Raw genomic sequence first — 19,769 nt, 5'->3', positions numbered from 1 at the left:
AAATCTACTGGATTCATAAATCAAAAACTCGTCTGAGAAACAGATCATTAAAATGGCAGGATTTCAGTAGTGAAGGGATAACGGAATTTAAGAAAATAACCAAACAGCTTCAAGTTGCGTCACCCATTTATTACATAAAATGCCCGTTGGCACCTGGGGTTTCCTTTGCTCTCACTTTGACTGTGTAGGGAAAAAAAAACCCAACCCAACCCAGAATGGACAGTAAGTCCTCTAGAAAAATGTATAGCCTTGAGTGTTCACTGTCATGTGATACCTTAACAATGTTCTAAAACAAGTGAGCCCCAGTAACACCCAATTCAACTTATCAAGTAAGGAAATCACTGTCTTATTTTTCCATTAGGTCATGGTGAAAAAGGTCACTGTTTTATTCGGCATTATAGTTACATAACAGTTCTGTTTCTATTACTAGAAAGAATTTATTAAAATAATCCTGAAAGACATCCTTCCCCCTCCAATGATCTCAAGACTTATCCGTTTCCTGCCAATTTCACACCAATCATCGATCAAACTGATCTGACTCGCAGAAGTCAGTCAGGACAATTGTCAAGGCACAAGCTCAGCTCCGGCTTGTAGTGGAAGATTTACCAATTGTGTCCCCTTAGTCCAAAATACACAGTCCCTTTATTGTATATTGCAACAGGAGAAATCAACGTTACAGACACAGAAGACCAGGAGAGGGTTAAACTACTTCTGAATTGTCATTTAGATCAAAAACCTATTGTTTATTTTCTGTAATACATAAAGTAATTTTAGCATTTACTTTTAAAAATAATATTGAATAGTTGGGGGCATACAAGAGAAACAGGCCTTAAGATCAATAGCTTCATTCATTTCCAGGTCGAGTCGTCAAAACAAGGAACGGGAGCCACCTTTTCTGATCGTGCAGCAACACTGATCATGTGCCTTGATAAAGGAACAGTTCATTAAGCAGGATGCTGACATCACGTAGGGAAGACTTTGGATTGTCGGGTTTTAAATCAATGTAATAGGCAATTAATAAAACTTAATTTTAAGTGCACTTCCACATGCTTGGTCTCTAATATAACACATTTCCTATCTTTCTCGCGATACGCTTGGCTCACTACCATTTGGCTGAATATGCACTTTTCCCCAGTAAGTGTTAAAAACAAAAAACCGAAACAAAACAACCCAACCTAAGCCCTCTGCCCTTCAGACACTAACAAACAGGACTGGCTATTGCAGGACATGTGGAGACAACATACAGTGGCATGAGTTTTGTTTTGCTTTTTAATTTGTTGTGCTGTGACTCAAGTAAAGTTCTCAGGGCTGCAGTTCAAACATTCCAAGTTCTCCCTCCATCTTTATTGATTCTCAGGATTTTGCACAGAAAACTCTTTGGGGGCTAGAACAGCAGTAATTGCATCACACTGTTTCCAGGACTTCAAGTTTTAAAAGCAAACTGTTCAAAAAAGTACAGTTCCTGATTTGAGTAGATACAGGGACAAAAAAAATAGCACATACTTGAAGGTTACACGGGCTACAAATGATGGCAATATTTTCCTTGGGAAAGTACAGTTTTGTTGGTATTTTTTTTTAAATACTCAAAAAGGCTCAACTTCAAGCAGTAATAAACACAAGCAAAAGTGATTTAACCCTTAAAATAAATATTCAGGAAAACCTCTCTGTACATACAAGTGAAAGAATATGTAACACTTTCACGTAAAAAGAAAAAAATAAAGAATTTGTTCATACAAGCAGCTGAAATCTGCTGTTCCAGCCCTCATGTCCCCATTAAAGAAGGGAGGCACAAACACGGGTGACTACTGTAGCTCTCTATCTTATGGCCTTTGTTGTGCAGGGACATCATCACCACCATTTTTATCCCTTTTGTGACATTTATTTATTTATTCATTTTTTTTACAGCATGCCAAACCCTTTGGCGTATGTGATGGCCTTCAACAATCTTTCTTTAAGTTTTTCTTTGCTGGAGTATTCCGGAAGCAAAAGGACATTAAAGCAAGTGTGAGATGTAGGCAACCTAAATGAGAAGACAAAGGAAAAAATGAAAAAGCATTAAGTCATGGGAAAGCACAGTGCACACACGCGTTACGACCTGTGAAAGGCGTATATACCGTCAAGTTGGCTTACCGTGAACAAGTCACACTAAATCAAAGTGTGACAGTGAATTTCTGCTCTTGGGTTTAAATACTAAACATGAGATCCTCTGGCTTAAAAATATTCAAGGTCCAAAGAATTTTTCTGTTCAACTGCCCGTAAATTATTCAATGCCACCCATAATTGTAAAATCAATTTTAAGTTAAACATATGAGTCTCTATCTGGGAAGGAATGCTACTTAGGGCCTATAAGACACAAATGGGAGGGTGGTAATTTCATTTCCCCATTAGAAACTCAAGATGTAATGACGAATGGCCAAACTCCTATGCCTGCGTTTAACTGTTCCTGAAAGAATTATTACCTAACCAGTGACTTCTGTGAATTAAAAAGAAAAGTGAATGAACCACAATAATTTTCTGAGACAAAAAGTTAACATTTTATTGAGCTGAAAGTTGAACCAAATTTTTAATGAATAATAATAATGAAGCTACACACTTCTTATAAACCAGTACAAACTGCAACTTCAAAATATTTTTTGAAAAATACTTAAACTGAACCAAAATCATAATTGGTTCAAACAAATCCTTGAATATCCTTGTCAAACTGTTGGGAGTATTGTGTTTGTACTTGACTAAGGTACATTTGGGGAACGTGCTAAAAGGTGCTAAATATGCATGAATTCCGTAATTACCTTTCTGTGTCTGGGCCATTTTTGGCGATAATCATCTTTAATTTCCCTAGTCCTCCCACAGGCGCTCTGTCTGTACCCGTTGTAAACTGCAAGAAGAGTCTTTTCTGCTCGTCTGTAAACGAATGGACGATTTCCCAGAACTCTCTAAGTAAGAGAGAAAATGTAACGGTAAATTCTATTTAAAAACCATGTCACTGGCTACAGGATCGCACTTATGAGCTTAGTATTACATGAATTTTGTACAAAAAAATCGACTGCATAAAAAACACTATCAAGCATGATTTCCCTGCCAAGGGATAGGGCAGTCACGAGCCATGCTAGTGTAGAACAAACTCGTACATAAAAGCTCAGAAGAGAGTAAAACCTTATGAGCAATATTTATTGCCTCATGGAATGATTATCCTACAACAGCAAACTCATGAGATGCTTTCTAGGCATAAGCAAAACCATTCTTAGGGTAGTGAAGGAGGCAGCAAGGAGGATGGCAAATAGATGGAAAACGGAAAAGATCTGTCAAGATTTTTATCACAAACTCTTTTCTTTAATAGCGACAGTGTATGGACCACATTTATATTTGAACACCACAATCTTGGGTATTTGAAGGGGAAGCTGAAACAATATTAAAGAAAACAAAAATGGGATTATCAGCTGGATCAGTAAAATCGAAAGCTGAGGATAACAATTTTGAAGGCACTGATGGGATCAATTCTGAATAGGGAAGAAGAATGAACAAAATTTCAGACCATCCTCTTACCAAACAAAAGGGGATAAAATATGAAAAACTGCCCAAGTCATCACAACTTCTACAGGATTTTATGACAGTAACTTTCACATGCGCTGAGAAGACCTCCAAAGGAAGAACGGGAAAGGAAGACACAGACTGTCACAAAGTACGCCTTGCGGCAGCAGCAGCAGCAGCACATACTGAAGGAGAAGCACAGAGAATACGAGAAATGCCCCGTGAGAAGCTTCCGCTTTGGCCCAGCAGCTATGCTACAGCCAAACGCCACCTTAAAGCCTTTACATAATAAACTGTCGCATGTCTGTGTGAGAGCACGAGGTTCCCTGAAAGCTCTGACAGACACTTCCGTTCCATAGCCCTCATCTGCTTGTGTGTATGACGAGAGAGCTGGCCGCCACTGAACACGGTCAGTGTGGAGTCCAGATAAAACGAGGCACGTTTAATAGGTGAGGCCCTCTCGGTATTCCTGTACGTGGCTGACAATGTGCTGACTGCATTAAGCCCAAAAATACTGAAAAACTTTCTAAAGGAGACTGATAATCACTCAAAAGGAGATGGATGAAGAAAGCCTGTTGTTCAGTCTACGCTGAATAATCCACAGATAGAAGCTCCATCAGTAAAACTTGAACAGAAACTACATGTGGAAAATGAATTAGATCAGGGACTGAATAGGAAAATAATAATGGATTCCCTCTGAAAGACTGCTTGCTTAGAAAACCCAAGCCTCCTCTTTGAAACCAAGGTCGATCTTGCTAACATGCACACTCTTCTGGTGAGGCTGTGTCGTTATGGCCCAAGCAGCCCAGATATAAAGTGACCAAACACAAACATATGCCAAGTACTTAAACATCAGACAGGGTGGGAAGACATTAGCAGGAGCGTGTGCACAGAGGTTAGGAAGTTTCAGTGGAAGGTGATGCTTGAGCAAGTTCATTCCAGGCATAGAAGAAGGCCAGCACAAAGGCATGGAGATGGAGGGTCATGGGAAAGCAAGAGAGACGAGTGCAGACAGGTTGTGATCACAGAGTAGGGAGGTGGGAAGGGAAGAAGGGACAGGTGGTGAGGAGCTTTAAAAAAAGCAACGAAACGATGAGTTTCTATTTTATCCTGTAGAAGTAACATGGAAAGATCTGTACTTAAAGAAAGTTATTACTTGGGCAGCAGAGTGTAAGGGGGGCCACAGTGATGAAGCTTAAGGCAGGGAGAAGAATAAGCCAGTTGTGGTACCAATGCAGGGGAGAGATGTTAGGGGCTTGAACTGAGGCACAGAGTTCTATGAACAGAGAGAAGGAGAAACCTGTAAGAGAAGCTGTGGAGGTGAAAACAAGATGTGGAAAGTGATTCAATATCCTGGGTAAGTGAGAATGTGAACCTGAGGATAATGTGAAGCTTATGAGACTGACAGATAGCAAAGGGAGAAGGCTGAGAGAGGTCGGCTTTGTGCATCCTGTCCTCGATCTGTCTCCAGGACTCCCTACTTTTAGATATCGAACAGGCAACTCCTGATGGGAGACTCAGGCTCAGAAGAGACTAGGGCTGCACAAACACATCTGTAAGGTGTCTCCACAGGACGAAAGCTCAACCCAGAGGGGGGTGCGGTGAATGGAGAGGGAGTAAGAGGAGACAGAGCGATGAGGGGAGCAGGAAGGGAAAGGAAAGAGGAAGGAGGGGGAACAGACACCCATATTTAGAGTCAGAGATACAAGGAACCAGCAAAGGAGATGGACCCGTCAGACAGTCTGGAGGCAAAGCAGCACAGGGCAAGGGCTGGAAAACCCACAAGGTGAGAGACTATCAAAGAAGAGAGGGTGGTCAACAGGGTGAAATGGGAGAAGACCATCAAAACTGGAATTAAGCTGGGTGATGAAGTCAGAAGTCAGACTGCAAAGGTGAGGAGTGAGAGAAGAATGAAGGCAGTGAGTACAGAGAGCTTTTTCAAGGAGTCTGAGACTGGAAGAAGTGAGGGGACCGCCTGTATATTCTACATAATACATACCCTCTGTGGAGGATTTAAGGGAGATTATGGGAAAGACCTGCACAGGATGACAGACAGACTGAAATTTATGTCACTGTCAATGACGTACATCAATGATATTCCAAATCTTAGTATCAATCAAACACACACAAGATACAAATACAGCATATTGTAAAAATACTCTTGAAAAAGCTGTTTGTATAAAATGTCCTCAAAACAAAGGTATACGAATTGTAAACACAGAGGAATCCCCTGTATGATGTTGGCACTGGGCTGAGGAGAAAACTCAACACGTTTCAGAGTTGTGAAGCTTGTGTTATGCTTATATTTAGAAGGTATCGTGTGGATGACAATAGACTTCAACCTCTGTAATAAAAGGCCACGTTACGAGAGGAACACAGCATATCAAAGCAACTTGTCCTTGTCCATGCAAGCAGACGTAAGCAGTGCTAGTATCTGAGTCATCTGACATCTCAGGGGAGAAAAATCTCTTTTAGTTGTGTTGGTGTCTCTTCTATGGAAATTCATACCATTTAAGCACCCAATGACAGGCAGGCTGGTGCAACAGAAACAGCCTTGATTTAGACTTAGAAGACATGGGTTTGGATCTTGACCGCTAAGGTGAGTCACTTAACCTCTCTCCATCTCCGTTTCCTTAGTTTAAAAGAAAGAGGTTGAGCCACACAATTTCTGTGGTCTGTCTCTCTCTAAACCGGTGGCCATGATGAATGCTAGTTACGATGACAGGACCCTGCGCCCCAGGCCCCCCCCAAACTTGTTTCTCACCTGCTCCTGCTGTCTCCTAATGGGCAAATGGGAACCCTCAGAAGCCTCCTCACCCCCTCACTCTGTCCTATACTCCCACTTAAAAAAGCACCTAATCGGGAGTGAGACCCCCATTTGGCAGTATCCGATGGAAGCAGGGCCTGGAGAGTGATTTCTGTTGGGACGAACTAAATCTCAAATGGATGATTTCGATCCTAGAAGAAGTACTTAAACAGCAGACTATGAGAAGCTCAGTGACTCGAATAAACACAAAATCTAAACTGAGTAGTGAAAACAGAATTAACTCATTTACTTCTAAGAAAGTAAACTCTTCTGTCAAGGAGGAACAAAACAAAAATAACCCACTACCTCCAAACTTATGGAGTCTCTTGGAAACATGAAGACTCTTTAAGTTCCCAAATTCTTTCTGTTAAGAAGCTACTTTGTCCTTGAGATTCTCATGGTGGGTGAAAAAGCAGAGATGCTGATTGGAAAATTTTCCTAGAGAGTAAGCAGGAATGGGGATCATGCTGAAAACTGTTGATAACTTTAAGACATCTAATCATGGCTTCATATCCATGCTAACAGTGCTAATGTAGCAGAGACAGGGAACTAATGATTTTTTTTTACCTGATTCCCTGAAATTTGTATTTTATACCTAACATTTCTAATGCTACGGGGCAGCAGGGATACAGAAATGGCCTGAGGCCATGGTCCTAGAAATTAGCCAAGCTGGAGGTCATAGATTACCATGACCCTAAGTCAAATTTTGCTCTTTTCAACGTGGAAAAGAGTAATAGAGCTAATGTCAAGTTTCTTCCACCCTCAGCTGGCAGTATCATTAAAAAAATATTAGAAAATGTATGCTCCAAACATATACTAAAATAGTTGGCCTGCACATACCACACTTCATTTATTTATGCAATAAAACACAGCCCTGACTTCAAAATGAATGCTTTTTAAAAAAATATATTTTCCTAACTCATTTTAAAGGTTAGGTCATTTATTGTTAAAGAATACATAAAGGGACCTGAAACATGAAATACCCTCCAGCCCCCACTGAGTGGACAAATTCTAGACAGAGCATCTTACCTAATAATAAGAGAGTCCCTGGCATAGCCACCATCATATTCTGTGGTTTCTTCTAATGCTTGGAAGTCTAGATTCTGAAAACAAAAGAGTATGTCTTTACATCTTCTGGACTAGCTTCTTTGGATTGAATCAGTGAATAAATGAGTTTACTTTTTAAAAAAAATATGTGCCTGCTTTCTTACCCGGCTTCCACAGATAAGCAATTCAATTTCCTCTGGTCTGAATAAGTACTTCAAGGGAGACTCATTGGTCACCATATGAAAACCTCTCCGAAAGGCCTTGAACTGCTTTTCTACTGATTTATTGAGAATATAGTCGGCATAGAGACTGACAAATTCCTGAAGGAAAACATTAATCAAAGGAATTTATTGTGGCAATGAAAACAAAAGGAAAACATTTGGGTAGTATATTTTTTTCCAAAGAAAATCAGGTTCAAGAATATTTTCAAAGCTTAATACAATGTTCATAGATAAAAAAAAGCATATTTCATAAATCACAGATGTTTTTGGCATATCCCTGTATAAGACAGGACAAATCCTATGATACAGATGCACCTCATAGAAATTATCCTTCATAGAAATCCAATGTACAGAAAAGTCTGATTTACAGAAAATCTGACATAAACATAATTACTCTATAAAGAGATATGCAATGAGACAAACTAGCCAGGTTACCATTTTGTTAATGTGACTACCCAGTGAACAAATCTTGGTAACACGTCTCCTATCAAACTCTTTCTCTCCGCTCATTCTCACTGGGATTATGACAACAGCCTTCACACACACACACACACACACACACACACACACACACACACACACACTCACTCACTCACTCACTCACTCCCATTACTGAATAAATTCCAGCGATTCCTTGTTAGCTCCAGAATAAAAACCAGTTGAACTTTCAAAGCCCTTCCCCACCTGGCTGTCTTTGGTCTCACTACACATTATTCTGCCTTCCCGCATCTGTACTCCATCAGAGCTGACCTTGTCTCTGTTCCTTTCACAGGACCCTCTATCTCTAAGTCTTTGCACTGTGCACTTCCATACCTACAGTAACTCTCTCTTTCAATTCTGTCTCATATGACAAGCACCACCTGGCACCTGATCTATCCAACTCTAATGCCCTCCTTCCCCAAACACCTTAGCTTTAATTAGGTGGTATGTGTTAGTAATGAGACTTGCCATCTCTCTGATTACTCCTTGGGATAAGGTATTCTTTGTATTTGCATCAGGGTCTAGCACAGTGGCCCACAGAGTAGGAACACAAGTGACTGGTTGATTTAAAATTCCTAAAGGAAGTCAGCTGTGTGAAAACAAACAAACAAGCATCACAAAAATCTTGATAATCATATAAGGCAGCACTGCCTGAGTCTGCAAACATAAGACAAAAATGTCTTAATCTACATGTTTTTTCCTTTCCACAAAAGAAAGAAAAAAAAAAAAAGAAAACATGACCCAAGTCCTGGGTAAAATCGTCATGTCTTCCAAGTTGTCTTTCAAGCACAGCCTCCTTCATTAATACCCTTCCAAATCCCTTTGGTGGTCATCGGTCTCTCAAATTTCTCTTGATCCTTTATCTTCACCTCAACCTCTACCTGAATCACCTGAAAGGTGAGTGTAAACTGTTGGCAACCATTCTGTCATAGGCATCTATGAAAAGTTCAGCTCTGTGGCTCTAGGTACAATATCTTCAAAGTTTCACCATTTGAACTAATGTCTCATTTTAACTCATATATTTACACACACACACCTACATACACTCACACATGTTTATGACATATAAAGATATATAAAGTTCTGAAGTGTTTCTATAAATATGCGAACAGTAGCTCACTGTTCATAAAGAAACAGACCACATGCTTATTATAAAACCCATACATAGTTCTTTGAAAGATGGTATTACAAAATGCACTGCATTACTCAGAAGATTAGAAAATGTAGACTTTAAGACTTAAATGAAATCGGTTATTTGATCACTTAGCTTTTATATGTAGTGTTTAGATATTGATCTGAAAATACCCATAATACATGACAGACATTCTGCGATGCACAGAAATGAAAAGCAATGAAGCACTCAAGGTATGGATTACCTTTCTGTTTTCATTCGTAATGGGAATCTTGTCACCATTTTCTTTTAGATCATACATCATTGGATTACCAAAGAGATCTGTCTGAGATATTTGGAAAGTGATCATCATGTCTTCTTCCACACTTCCCTCATACTCCAGCAAATCTTTTAAACTCTGATAAAGAACCTAAAAATTTAAGAGGAAAAAAGAAACAACTGACAAATGAGCCTAGGTTTAAAAGCTAAACCATTAACAAACAGTTAACTATTTCTCTTGAACATCGGTGGGTCACATCATAATAGGCAGAGCTCAGTAAAGGTCAATAATTCATAGCTGCTCTCGCTGCCACTGTGTGACGGCACCACTTCTGAGGTCTTTCAGAGCCTCGAAGAGCTTCCATCAAGTTAAAACAATTTTTACGTTAATAGTAGCACCATTTAGTTAATATTTAAATAAGTAGTCAATACTCTAGAAATGTTAAACATAAATATTTTCAATATCAACTGAATTCTTACATTTATATCAAGTGTAAGGGACAAAGTAAAAAAACAAACACTTACTGGGTGAGAGTCTGCCAGATCACGGAAAGTTCCTTTTTTCCCCATTAGTTTCCTGTAGACAACCATGGGAAAATGCACATCCAGTATACAGTTATTGTAAATAGCCAGACCCAGTACTATGCCAATCAGGGTAAACTGACCCTCAGTTTCAAAAGAGGATGGATTAAACCAAAACAGTTTTGTAGATTCATCATATGTGAACATACCTATAAGAAATGATTTTTTAAAATATTATTTATTTTCTTTAAGTAAAGATTTACAATTGGAAAAAATAAAACAAGTATAAAATTTAATTATATACAAATATCAAACTGATTTGTAAGAGAGTAGGAAAATTCATGTTTACACATAAAAAATCAGCATTTAAAAAAAGGCAAATTTTAGAATATGTTGCAAGCATATAATTAAAAAAAGTGGTAGCATATGATTTCAAGAAGCTAATGAAACATGCACAAATAAAGAACTGCAGTGGACTTTGCTATTACGACGGGAATTTTCCTGAGATTTGCATTTTATAATATTCCATTTATAGAGAGGAAAAAAAGGTGTCATTTTAAAAAAGCTCTAGGCCCATTTCTGCTGCAGTGACCAAACATGAAAAATAATGCATTTTCAGAATAAGTTACTTAAATATTTTGTCTGTTTTTTTTAAACCTCACTAAATAGTTCTAACAGAAATTTTTATTTAATGTTGTTTTAAATCTCACATGTATAAAGCAGAACTTGGGGGTTTCAGTCTTGTAATGTAAATACAGGCAAATGTTCTTAAATTTAAGCTCATCAACATATTCCAGTTTACAGAGCCTGGAGGCAGAGGAGAAGATGGAGCCCTAGTCAGGAAGATCTGAATTCAAATGCAGCCTCTGACACTATTAACTGTGGCCCCAGGCAAATCATTTAACCTTTGTTGCCTCAGTTTCCTCCTCTGTAAAATGCAGATGATAATAGTATATACTTCCCAGGGTTGTGTGGAGGAAATGAGATAATAAATATCACTGTCATTATTATTAAGTTATATATATGATCAATGTAGTTAGATTATCCTTAACATAAGGACATTATATATACCAAAAATGAATCAATAAAGAAGCAAATTTGAATCTCCATTTACAGCCTACTTTTTTAGTTTCAAATAATCTCTCTTCTTTCCTCAACTCTGGCAGAACTTTTGTACCCTTCTTACATACTTGCCATTTTCAACTTGATACTACATTTATTTGTGTACATATCTTACTGTCACCCACCCACTGTAAGATCTTTGGGGGAAAGGATACTTTTCGGTTCATTCTGGAATTTCTGTCCGAACCTGTTCACATGCCATATTCTCAATAGCTTTTGGCAAGATAATCCAATTTTTAAATTGTGTATGGTTTCTCCTATACATATATTATTATTCTGAACTTCAAGAAAAATTTTAGAACAATTCTTAGAGATCACAAGTCTTTGGTTTTCAAATCTATTACATCGAAGACCACTGATACCTTTCTTACAATATCTAAAAGTTAGACATCATTTAATGATATTGTAATTGCATTGTAAAGGTTTTCAACTCACTAAAATGATTTTCAAAAATGTTTTTTTTTTGCTATTATAAAAGAGAACAGACTACAATAGCTGAGTTTTTTTTCAAGAATTGTAAATATTAGTAACTATGAATACAGATTTTAATTTATTAAAGAAATGGGGTATGGGCAGCTAGGTGGCACAGTGAACAGAACACTGGCCCTGGAGTCAGGAAGACCTGAGTTCAAATCTGGTGTCAGACACTTACCACAAAACTAGCAGTGTGACCTTGGGCAAGTCACTTAACCCCAACTGCCTTACCTTCCCCCCTCAAAAAAAAAAAAAGAAAATGGGGTAAAAAAATTATATATATGTGTATGTGTGTATATATATATATGTATTCATTTTAAAATGAGCATATCAATATTTTAAAGCAGCTTATAAATGTTTCCTAATTTTGACAATTGGTTTTTCATTGTATATTTTAGGTTTCCTTCTCTCCATCCCAAATATAAAATTTTCTTTTATGTAATTTATAGAAAGAACATAAATTTGGCTTTAATAGTCTTTTAAAAATCTAATCTGATATGAGTGATTGATCTCAAAAAGCCTAACATCCACTGTTATTTATAACAGATATCAGAGTTGAAGCCTCATATGAATTTTCATGACTAAAGTGATTCTTAACACTTATAGTCATTATCACATATTATATAGAAAAAGAAACACCAGTAGACATTTTGTCATATCTCTTCATGTAAGGTGAAAGTAATAAATAATAAATTAGTAAGTGATATAAATATATAATTTACATTAAAATAAAATAATTTGCATTTGAGGAAAAAGTTTTGAAGTAAACAGCAAAATATATCACTAAAATAAAAATCATACTTCAGCCGGGGGTAAATAAGATAAAAAAAGCCACTTGCCTTGACAAATCTAAGCTATATCATCATTTACTTTCTAATGGATTTTGCTGAATAACTTGATTGGCCAGAGGGAGCAGATTCAGTCAATAAATTTTATCAGAAACAAGGTGGAGGAAAGAATTCAATTCTAGAACCAAATTTCAAAAAAAAAGCAGTTTCCAGCCTTAAAGTCAATGGTTATATGTACAAATCCACTACTGCTAGAAAAAAACAACTCAAAAAGAACTGATCTTATTGATATTGGCTAGCAGTGTGATCTTTGTATGTGGAAAGAGAGGAGGTTTTCACATCCCTGGCATAATTTGTCTGGTATTTTAAGAATATCCTAGAATTTCACTAAAGAGACCTGCTTCTATAATAACATTTTTTTTTTTTTAAGCAATTGGGGTTAAGTAACTTGCTCAAGGTTACAGGGCTAGGTGTTTCTGGGTGGGTGCTAAGTGTCTGAGCCTGGATTCGATCTCCAGGTCATCCCAACACTGGAGCCGGTGCTCTTACTCACTGTGTATAATAACATTTTAATGGCACTTAACATGGCATTTCAAAAGTCAAATTTAAAAAATTCTTTATGCTGGCACTTACATGTAAATGTAAACTTGTACCATAATACAGATAATTTCTTTTTTTTTTTTTAAACAATTGGGGTTAACTTGCCCAAGGTTACATGGCCAGTTACTTTTGTGTGGGTGCAAAGTATCTGAGGCCAGAACCAATCCTGGGTCCTCCCGACTCTGGGGCTGGCACTCTCACTCACTGTGACACCTGGCTGCCCCTAATATAGACAATTTCTAAAAGTACATACTTCAACATGCAGAAGGTACACTCATGCAGATATTCACTATTCAACAACTGGCTACTAGCTTAACAGCATCTTTCAAATATTATCAGTAAACTAAACTATCAGTAAAGTGCAACCAAAATAACAGGAAATCTCACATCTTTCCTAGGTGAACATATAAAACAAAACTCTGCTGCCTCAGAGACAAGGAAGAGCCTTTTGAAATGTCTGTGATTTAAACTGACATACCTATGGCTAAATATCAACATAAAGCCAGAACCATGCTGCCTGAGTTCACTGCTTATCCTTCAGCCATCAGCGCTGAATGATTAATCAGTTCCAGACAATCTCTTGTCTTAAGCACCCAATTCCATTTCACCCCCATCTTTTATCAAAGAGAGAAGTCTGAAGATCCTTTAATACCTCCGTCTTTCCCAATTCCCTCAAGAGGTAGATGGAATGGCCCTTCCCCTGCCCACTTAATTCTTTCAAATATGCCCTGGATACAATGCCTTCCTTTCTATTCCATTCTCACTGATCTTCAATCTTTCTCTCCACTAGTATCTCTCTGATATCAAGGAACATGCTTCCGTCTCATCTAGCTGTTAGGAGAATGTAAATTTTAAAGATCTTCCCTGCCCCTAGGTTAAATGCACCTGGAGCCTGTGGTGGGAGGCTTGTTTTTCAGGAATGCCCACGCCTTGGTGCTTTGTGATTGGGCAGTGGGTCCAGAGGGTTGTTACATCCTCTGAGCCAGGAGAAGGCTATATATACCTGAGGTGAGATTTTGCTTTGGGGCTCACTTTGAGAAGTGTGGTGTGATTTGACCAGACGAGAAACTCAGATGTTGATGCTTCCCTCTCTGGTAACTGTGATTTGGTATGGATGTAATGCTTGGACAGTTTGGAAGCCTGTCTGCTTGAAATATTTCTGTCTGTGTACTCTGAAGTTTCAGGTGCTGACCTTTTTCCCCTGAACTAGGTAAATGATATGTTTGATTGATTAAAGCAAGACTGTTAACTCACTCTGAGTTGCTTTCCTTTAGAGAAGCAGATCTAAGAACCGGTGTTGGCAGCCACCCTGGGGATGGTAGGGTGCTTGCTGCTACACTAGCCTTTAAAAACAAAACCTTCCCTTTAATCCTGTTACCCTCAAACTACAGCCCCATCTTTCTCCTTCCCTTCACTGTCTAACTTCTGTAAAGAATAGTCAATAATGGGGCGGCCAGGTGGTGCAGTGAATAGGGCACTGGCCCTGGAGTCAGGAGGACCTGAGTTCAAATGCAGCCTCAGATACTTAACACACACACACACACACACACACACACAAAACCAGCTGTGTGACCTTGGGCAAGTCGCTTAACCCCAACTGCCCTCCAAAAAGCAAAAAAAAAAAAAAAAGTCTATATTTGCTGACTATTTACTCACGATCCCTTCATTTCTCAAAGATTCACCAAGCTGGTTACCATACAACAACCATACTGAAAATGTTCTGACAGCAGGCTTGCCAACAACATCAAATGCCCCGATCCAATAGCCTTTTCTTGGTTTCTCGACCTTGCCGTAGAAGCGAACACTGTAGGCTCACCTGTTCTTTAAACTCTTCCCTGTCTTGGCCCTCATGGAGCTGGGAGGGGCCTTAGAGGCCTTCCAGTAATACCCCACATCTGAACAAGAATCGTTCTATGACACAGCCGCCATACGGGGGTCAACCAGCCTCTGCCTACAGAACCCTCCAGAGAAGACTCCCTAACTTCTCAGGCTTTCACAGTTTTTCCTCTCTACAAACCTTAAATACGTCCCCTCTGTATCTTCTGCACAGTCTCCCGCTTTTATCCGTATATTATGTCTTATCTTCATCCTAGATTCTAAGCTCCTCGAGGGAACAAGCTACGACATATTTAATCTCTAAATCCCAGGTACACAGCACATAAGGTTGGTGCAGTGGTAAAGACAATTGTTTTGGAGTCAAAAGACCTGGGTTCAAATTCCACGTCTGTTATTTTAATGCAGTATTTGACACCGGTAAGCTGCTTTTCTTCTTGGCCTCAATGCTGAAAAACGAGCATATAAAACTGACATTCCAGTGCTGGGGAATTATTTTGTAAACTTGGAAATGCAACGAAACCATGAGATTTCTATAAATTAGTGAACACATGGCTTTTCTAACTGAATCTTCAATGTTTTTCCCCCATAAACTCAAAATCTGACTTCTTTTGTTGACTAACTGGTCCAAACCTTTAAATCAAACCACATTAAATCAAACGTTAGTATGGAGTAATAAACAAGCAAAGTGTTTTAATTTCTCTTAAGATATAATGTATCCCAAAAGGCTCAGCACAATTTTAAGCCACTAAAGCAAAATTAAAAGTCATTTTAAAGCTATTCAACCTTAAAACTTCACTAAAACTTTTGGGACACACTATATATTATCTACTCATCCCTCAAAATCAATGGAGATAACCTATTTTATTCTGTATTACACATCCTCAAAAATCCAAGGGCTTCCCTTGCACTTTTAATATTATTCGCTAATTTAGGGCATACTAACCTATTAATTATAAAAGAACCCTGTATTAAGCAAAGCAACACATCATGAACTATCCTGGAAGTTTTTTTTCCCTTTTCTTGTTTTGTCCATTTGGAAGAATTTAGCTTTCCAGTCAGAAGGCTAGTAATATTCTCTTTTACTATCAGAAAAAGGGAGCTGGAAGCAAAGATGAAATTCAACTTCATTCCTTTATTAACAGGTCACCTAATCACTTAAATAAAAACTTAAATATTTTAAGCCAGTTTCTAGCTTACAACTAACTGATAAAACGTGTAACACAAAGTTTTGCTCCATTTTTCTGAATCAGCAACAAATTATAGGTATGCAAACCCTCAAGGTAAGTCAAATAATCAATTCTAAAGGATGGATATATAATTGGGAGTACACAAATAATGATCTAAGGGAATGAACCTATTATCAAAATACATACCAATATCTGGGTTGAAGATTTCCTCCACAACTAGTTGAAAAAATTCTTTGGAAACACCTCCTTCATCAACTCCTTGTTCACCTTCAAATTCCACATATAACTGCTTCTTCAAGTCTGCAGGATTCTCCATGGCAATCATCTCTAGCTAGTGATAGAAAAATATAAATATATAACAAAATTTTAAATGGAAGTATTAGGATGGAAACCAAGCAAAACCAAAGTGCAATCAATGAAGGGAAAGTACAAGTCGGAAAGTAAAAGATATAAAGAGGGCAAATTTATAATAAACTGGCTAGATGTAATGAAGTACTTCAAAGAGAAATCGGTTAATTAAGATACTTAGGATCTAAGTCATTTTTTGCAACACAAATGCAATCTACTTTGATGGCTTGTTTCTGACTTCTACAAGAAGAAAAGAAATAACTAAGTTGGAAAATAGGGCCAGATTGGGCCTGCGTTAATTCAGTGATCACTAACTACTTTATCATTAAACTAACATGGAATGGAAAATCAGAATTAGATTCCAAGTCACGGGTAGAATATTAGAGAAAGAAGAAAGGAAGACAGCAGAAAAGTAATTTTCAAATCATGTATATATAATATTAGTACATAAAATGAGGGACATATTTCCAAACTGAATCTGAAAGTATACAATTTTACAGAGTAGAGAACAAGTTAATTCCCAATAAGATTAATGTTTGCCACAGGGAAGCATTTTATGAACTTAACTCACATTAGCCTTTCCCTTCTTCAATTCCTTTATAACAAGTAAAACTAGTGAAATCCATTCCCTTGTTTTGAATTCATTCATAGAAATCGGCTTGTGGTACACTAGAGTGACCTGGTACTTGGCACTGGCACATCTGAGGTGACTCAGTGGATAACGGTGGTAGGCTTGGATTCGGTAAAGTCTAAGATCAAATCATCCTTGGACACTTAGGAGCTGGATGATTTGGGGCAAGTCACAACCTCCTGGCCTCATGTAGTTTTCTCACCTGTAAACATGTGGAGGCTGGACTCAATGACCTCTAAGGTATCTGACAGCTTTAAATCTATGATCTTGTAATGGATTCTCTTGCCTAGTACGCCTACACAACCAATGCTCCCAAGGATGACCCTTGCAATCTGCAAGATACTGAAATATTCTCTGAATTGTAGAAACATCAAATTGAGTTTATGATTGTTTTAGTTAGGCCCATTGGATAGCTGACTATTTAAAACTGGTCAACTATGTTCCAGTAAAACATTTGTGAATTTACGAATCTTAAATCCATAAAACTTGGTTTTACTCCAGAAATGAAAGAGACAGTGGAGCTAGTGTGTCTTATTTCTTATCTAAGCTGGGGGCAACCTGTATTGCTCAATGTTTTCAAGCTCTAGTTAGCAAAATTTCAGTATCAGACATTTTCCATATACACAGTAAGCTCTGAGTAAAGAGTCCATCAGTACTAACTGTCCCTTACAAGTTACATGAAGCAAAGAACTGCTTTTATTGTTCAGATGGCTGGGAACTTAACGAAGGTAACAGTGCACCTTGTGTCTGTATTTTGCATCTCAGATTATTATGCAACATGAAGTCACCATTTCCTTCTGGTTTACATATTCTGATACTTCTTATTAAATTTCATATGATTCATATCATGACAGCTTTATTTCTATAAAAGAGCTAATAAATTTTATAACAAAATGCACAGTGACATAATAATATTTAATCAAAAGGACTCTGAGAACATACTATTCTGAAATGAACATTTTGGAAAGTCTGATGCTCACTAAAATACATTGAATATATCAAACAGATGAAGCTGCTTTGACTCTAACCCTAAACAAAGGATTCTGAGTGGCTTATAAACTTTTCTCTGCCCCCTTAATATATATGCTTCTCTCTTACTAACATACATACATATTATGTATGTTATTTCCTCCAATTAGAAGAAACTTCAAATAAATAATAAAGGTAAACCACACTATGTGACATACTGAACAGCTATATGAAATCAAATGTAAAATTCTAACTATATAATAGCATACTTTCCAGAAGACTTTAATACAGCCTTCAATTTAGTTTTCATATATTATGATTTTGCATGCAGGTAAAATACTTTTGATTGTTTGGGATTTTAGTTGTCTGGGAAATCCTAAAAGGAGCATATTTTTCTCTAAAAAACAAACTGTAAAGACCCACATCGCTTGTGTTTTGGATGGCAATTCCAATCTTAGATCCTGCTTGTCATTACAGGCACAAAAAAGAGAATGCTACGACATTCTTTGAGTGCCTTGGACTGTGAGATCATGGAGAGACATCCACAATTGGGGTTATTAAGTTTTTTGTTCACAACATCACTTTTTAATGTGAGGACTCCCTGGCCACAACGGGAGAGACAGGAGACTTGGTGAAGATGATGGGCATAAATGTCTAATGACAAGCGTAAATTATACACAATTCCTGGGAAATGTGGGCATGCAAGTGAAGTTCCTCCTAATTCCCAACACACTCTGTAACATAATGATACACGATTTATGCTTCTGTCTGTGATAGGCAACTTCCTCAGTCTGTGGGAGAGCACGGATACTTATGCAGCTCTATGACAGATAAAATAGGATTTCTCAGATCTGAAGCTGTAACTATTTTCACACAGAAATACAAAGTACATTTAAAGCTATGCAGCTGCCCTAATCATACTAAAGTTAACCTGTTAGCTAATAAGGTTTCTAATGAAGCAGCTAGCAATCGGGCAGAAGGTGGTTCTGAGGTTATCTATGAATTTATTTCTGTTCTATACTAGAGCGGATCAGATCAGTTTTAATGTAACAGGAAAACGAGAGGGTATCATGAGAAACGCTGTTCTATTTCGCGATTCCTGGAATATATGACAAACCACTGAATACTCCTGAGTGAGTATGAACACGCCAGACAAATAAACGAGAGGGGTACCAACCAAGAGGAATGTACCACGTGGCACAAAGGACGAGGTATCGGACCTGCAGCGAGGAGGATCTGGGCTTAATTTCCATTTCTGACATTTATGTGATAGGTAATTTTGCTCAAGTCTCTTCTGACACAAACCTGACTCCGTTTCCTCAACTATAAAACAGGAATAATAATACCTGTAGTTCCTACCTCAAAAGAGCTCCTTTGAGTTTCAAGTGAGATAATGTACATAAGCTGCTCTGCAAATCTGAAAGCACTATATAAATGCCAGCAGTTGTCACCTAAAGTAACTTCATATACTTTTTAATATACACAGGATTTACAAAACACATACTGCAACAACTCACACGTGCAGATAAAGTTCCAAGTTTAACCTGCAGTACAGAGCTCATATTGCTGCATCTTTTCTAGAAGGGTCTCTAAATACAAGTGGGGAAGAGGAAGTGGGATGGCAAGAGACAGGGAAGGAAATGTGTGTTGCAGCAGAAAGAATGACTCTCAGGGTAATGATTAGGGCTACTGTTGCGGCTTTTCTCTAAAGGCTGACAGGTGAGTACCACCTTGCCATCTTCACCTTATGGCGTTTATGCTTTATAGCTATGGAAAAGTCTTTCCTATCCAATTTCCTATCACATATGTTTTAGCCTTCA

General features: G+C 37.9%; 1 protein-coding gene across 2 annotated transcripts in view; it reads right to left on the bottom strand.

The window, feature by feature from the left end:
• Window positions 1-722: 722 nt before the first annotated feature.
• UBE3A (ubiquitin protein ligase E3A) overlaps window positions 723-19,769 on the bottom strand; it is a 95,041-nt gene continuing 75,994 nt past the window's right edge. For both annotated transcript variants that reach the window (XM_069072954.1, XM_069072953.1), the window contains 7 exons: window positions 16,188-16,332; window positions 9,998-10,203; window positions 9,459-9,623; window positions 7,546-7,701; window positions 7,364-7,437; window positions 2,790-2,933; window positions 723-2,020 (listed from right to left, as the gene is read on the bottom strand). In XM_069072954.1, coding sequence (XP_068929055.1) covers window positions 1,900-2,020; window positions 2,790-2,933; window positions 7,364-7,437; window positions 7,546-7,701; window positions 9,459-9,623; window positions 9,998-10,203; window positions 16,188-16,332 — 1,011 coding nt within the window. In that variant the 3' untranslated portion in view covers window positions 723-1,899. The remainder of the gene's footprint in view (window positions 2,021-2,789; window positions 2,934-7,363; window positions 7,438-7,545; window positions 7,702-9,458; window positions 9,624-9,997; window positions 10,204-16,187; window positions 16,333-19,769) is intronic.

The sequence above is a fragment of the Petaurus breviceps genome, unplaced genomic scaffold (assembly GCF_028583685.1).
Source record: "Petaurus breviceps papuanus isolate PSGF00001 unplaced genomic scaffold, PetGlider_PUasm1.0 90849, whole genome shotgun sequence".
NCBI classification, from domain to species: Eukaryota; Metazoa; Chordata; class Mammalia; order Diprotodontia; family Petauridae; genus Petaurus; species Petaurus breviceps.
Note: the sequence above shows the minus strand (reverse complement) of the source record. Positions and strands in the feature narration are given on the sequence as shown.